This window comes from Zophobas morio, unplaced genomic scaffold (assembly GCF_036711695.1).
Source record: "Zophobas morio isolate AGI-343-1 ecotype UQ-CSIRO unplaced genomic scaffold, CSIRO_AGI_Zmor_V1 ptg000008l, whole genome shotgun sequence".
NCBI lineage: Eukaryota > Metazoa > Arthropoda > Insecta > Coleoptera > Tenebrionidae > Zophobas > Zophobas morio.
Genome location: NW_026972113.1, coordinates 9,621,497 through 9,626,256, shown reverse-complemented (window position 1 = coordinate 9,626,256; position 4,760 = coordinate 9,621,497). Strand labels below are relative to the sequence as shown.

General features: G+C 37.6%; 1 protein-coding gene across 1 annotated transcript; it reads right to left on the bottom strand.

Annotated features, from left to right (window-relative positions):
- Positions 1-1,966: 1,966 nt before the first annotated feature.
- On the bottom strand, positions 1,967-3,987 carry LOC135125258 (nicotinate phosphoribosyltransferase-like). The gene has a single exon (XM_064050699.1). It carries the CDS (start codon positions 3,729-3,731, stop codon positions 2,079-2,081), a length of 1,653 nt encoding a protein of 550 aa, XP_063906769.1. The 5' UTR covers positions 3,732-3,987; the 3' UTR covers positions 1,967-2,078.
- Positions 3,988-4,760: the final 773 nt, after the last annotated feature.

Genomic DNA, 4,760 nt, shown 5'->3' with positions numbered 1-4,760 from the left:
AAATTTGCCGAATAAATCATATCTAAAATGTACAAAATATGATCAGTCTGTACTTGTGATCTATCACTCCATTCATATTTTTTGGATTTGCATATACAGGGTGATTCAAGAAAATAAATGAAAGCGTAAATTTATTTTACTGGTTTACTTAGGAACTACAAAACCGAATGCTTCGAAATCTTGAAGATATTTTAAAATTATCATAAGCATGGTAATTTTTTGATCAAAACGTATTTGGTCGTCCCCCCTAAAAAATTTATGACGTCACCACAAAATTTTGCTGAATAAATCCTATCTAAAATGTACAAAATATGATGAGTCTCTTCTTGTGATTTATCATTCCATTCAAATTGTTTCGATTTGCATATACAGGGTGACTCAAAAAAATTAATGAATGCGTAAATTTATTTTATTGATTTAATCAGGAACTGCAAAACCGAATGCTTTGAAATCTTGCAGATGTTTTAAGGTTATAAAGAGCATAATAAATTTTTAGTCAAAATATATTTGGTTATCTTCTACAAAAAACTGATGACGTCAGCTCAAAAGTTTGCCGAATAAATCGTATCTAAAATGTACAAAATATGATGAGTCTGTACTTGTGATTTATCATTCCATTCATATTTTTGGATTTGCATATGCAGGGTGACTCAAAAAAATTAATGAAGGCGTGAATTTATTTTATCGATTTAATCAGGAATTACAAAACCGAATGCTTTGAAATCTTGGGAATATTTTAAAGTTATTATAAGCATGGTAAACTTTTGTTCAAAATGTATTTGTTCATCCCTCCTAAAAAAATTGATGACGTCACCCTTAAATTTTGCTGAATAAATCCTATCTAAAATGCAAAAAATATGATGAGTTTGTACTTGTGATTTATCATTCCATTCTAATTTTTTAGATTTTCTTAAGAGGTGGTTCAAAAAAATTAATGAAGTCAATTTATTTTATTGATTAAATTAAAGGCAACACTTATTATTACTATTATTAGTATTACACCCCAACCAACCCAATTTGGTAGACACAAAATTTGTTAAAGGGAAAACTCGGTTGAAACATAAGGGTAGCACGCTTATTTACATCGACTTTAACATTACAGACCTGCATTTGTTTTATGCGCTCACTTGGTTCCGCGAATGTGAAATAGACATGTTTATAATCAACCAATTGTGAATTTCACCGTCAAGAATTAAAATAAAACCCAATGTTTTATATAATAAGTCGAAGCAATAAAACCGATGGTCGTTTTGTTTACAGTTTCTCTGTTTGACTCTCACGTATGCTGTTACGCCTGTCATCTTAAATTAAGAATGTTTATACATACACGATTTTCAGTTGCCTCTGATACGTATTGTTTCGTTATTTTATTGATTATTACAAATCAATATTCAAAACGACCCAATTCATTTTCCCGAAAATTTGAGAATATAATAATTTTATTCTTAGTATTACACTACATCTATCCCAACTGATATATGTGTCCTTGCAAAAATGTTGATGACGTCATCGCAATTTTTTTTTAAATTCCGACTACAAAAATGTAATGAGAAAAAAAACACAATAGGCATGCAGTCGTCAAGTTTCCGACAGCGAGGGAAGTACTGTCTAAACTCTTTAGACCAATTTTTTTTTCTTAATATACATAGTATTCTTTGAACACGATACTCAAAAATATGTTTTTAATTTCTTGTAAAGAAATAAGCATTTTGCAGTTAAGCTCCGCCCTCTCGATTCACGGCGTATAAAAAAATCATCACAATTGCGATAGGGCGGGTGGGCGGGCTTATATTTTTTTCTTTTGTTTTAATACGTGTACCCATATCCATCCCAAGCTTAATTGTGATGCATTTTTCATTCGTTGTCAGACCAAGAGGCGGAGCCTAATTGCAAAATCGATACTTTCCCACAGAAAATTACCATTTTAAGCAGGTTTACTGAATAATAGGATACTTAAAACCCTTAATAAAACTTGACGATAACATTTATTCATAAAAAGTATACAATTACATAAAATAAAATAACCATTTATATAAAATAGAGAAAAATCTAATACTTCACAGCGACTACCACATACACTACGACAGCTCCCCTATGGGGGCATTTTCGAGCCACAAATTATGCAGGTAGTGATACAAATTATCACTAACTGCCACCTTGTAAGGCGTAGGATTCAACGCCCTCCGAATATCAGGTCTCAGTATCTTCAAACTGTTCACCACTCTCTCCTTAATCTCTTGCATGTTCGGCAACGGCTGGCAAATCTTCCCGTCCTTCCAATACAGTTGTAGCAAATTTTCCACCTTTGACGGAGTCACGAATGCCCTTTTTGACTCTTGGAATGGATGTCTGCACAGGACTTTTTTCCCCACTTCAGGGGGATCTTCCGACGAGATTTGAAGCAAGTCAATTAGGGCCAGGTTGCTGTCCCCGTATAACCTATAAGCGTCTTTTTTTCCCGGAATGGTCACTTTATCCACATCGTGGCTGAGTTTAATTCGCGCTTGGCCGTTGATTTCGACCATTTTGTACACCCCTCCTAGCGCTGGTTGTTTCTGGCAGGTCACTAGATGCGTCCCTATTCCAAAGGAGTCAATTTCGTGCCCTTGTTCGTTCAGACTGAGGATCGTTTCTTCGTTGATGTCGTTCGACGCCATGATCATTAATTTAGCGAAGGATGGACGCTTGAAGTCTTTACTGATTTGGGTGAAGACTTCGCGTGCCACTAGTGACAGATATGCCAGGTCGCCACTGTCCAAGCGTATGCCGACCGGCTCATACCCCAAATCACCCAAAGCGAGTGCCACAGCGCTAAAATTAATCAAACCGCTTTTTTTAACGTCGTAAGTGTCCACTAAAGCGAGATAGCTATTAGGGAAAGCTATAGCGAACGATATAAAAGCGGCAAACTCGCCATTGTTAACCTCTGACAACATTACATTAAAAATGGACACAATTTTCTTGCGCCAGCTCACAGCCAAATCCACGAAATCCACCGGTTTCCCCCCTTTATTCGGAGCGAGATTCTTCGTCGTTAGTTCATCCAAACTGTTAAAAGACGTGACGTATGAATGGGCATGGGTCCCTTTAACCGGAATATTGAACAACTTCCCAGCCAGAACGTTACTAGTACCATCAAAACCCCCAATGTATGAGTACTTGGAAGCCGATAGGGCCCCATCCGGTCCTTGCGCCCTCCTCAACCCAAATTCAAACAAATTGAGTTTGTTGGCAGCCATTCGAAACCGCGACGCATTCGTAGTAATCAAACTCGCATAGTTCACCAGGTTTAAAAGCGTGGTTTCGAGAAGTTGCACCACAATGAGGGGGCCCTCAACCCGCAGCATGGGTATCCGAGGAAAAACCACACTTCCTTCTTGCATCGCATACAGCGACACCCCTTTCGCCGTAAGGTTACCCAGATACCCATAAAACTCCTCTTCAACATTAGACGGTAAAACTTGCCTTATGTAGTCGATGTCGCTCTTCGAATACGAGAATTTATCCACGAACTTGACACACTCCTCAAGGCCTGCGAATATGGTGAATTCACCGTTGAACGGGTTTTTTCGGAAGAATAGGTCGAAGACGGCGTGCTCTTGCGTTTTGCCGGACTTCCAGTAGGCGTAAGCCATCGTTATTTGGTATAGGTCGGTCAACAGGGGCTGCACTATGCAATTTTGACCTAACCTCTTTTCGGGGGTCACCGAGCCGTTGCTGGAGAGGTACATACTGTTTGTTTAGTCGCACTAGGAGCTCATGAAAAAGACGAATTACATATTTTTGAATTTGTGGGTTTTTGAAATTCAATGTTACTTTGGAGGACGACTGTAGGGTGTGTGGGTTGGTAGTGTTGGTGGAACTGGTGGACTGGGTTGTGTTGATGGTGCTTGCTAAACACGCAATCTTGTTTCTACGAGAATTTTTTATTTTATTGTGCAATTATTGTGCTATCTTATCGTTCGTAATAAAGTCTTCTTTGATAAATGGATGACTTGTGGTCACGGTTGTAGAATAGATAGGTTGATACACTAGCATACATTTGCATATCCCTGGTCAGCGACGCCAATTGCCGATCGCGTCGCCTGGTTTTTGACGTTTTAGGGACACCATAGATAGGGACACAGAACTCTATAGGCATCTGTCTATAACCGATGTAATTAATAAAAGAAATCGTACTTATCGACTCCGATCAAATGTCATTTACAAATTTTGTATTGTTCATAAAGCAATGTAAACGAAAATCCCCAAAATAACTAGAATGATTTCCGCTCGACAAGGTAGAGGCGCTAGCTGTATGTGTCCTTTCCATGGATATAGGGATCGAAAAGAAGCGTCGCCATCCCAAGCCATTAGTATACAAACCTATCTATTCTACAACCGTGCTTGTGGTTTAGGTTGGTACGGGTTTTTGAACTGTCAGCTGTCAGCGCAAGTGACGTCAATATGGTACAGAACCGTATTAGAAAATAATGAGCGTAGAGAAATGAGATTTTCAAGTAACCAAATATGACGGACGTTACCTCTGTTTCGGGCCTTTATATCTACTTTCCTTCGTGTTCACAGCACCACATTTTCGCGGTTTAATTATTATAAATACATTAATATTTATCATATTTAAAAATTACAAATAATGAGATTAATTATGCTTAAATATTATTTAATTATTTCATGAATGGGAATGAAATTAGCACATTTCCCGGTTGTTCTTTGAAATTTTTTAGGGAATAACTGTTTTAAATATTGGTAGCGTTTAATCG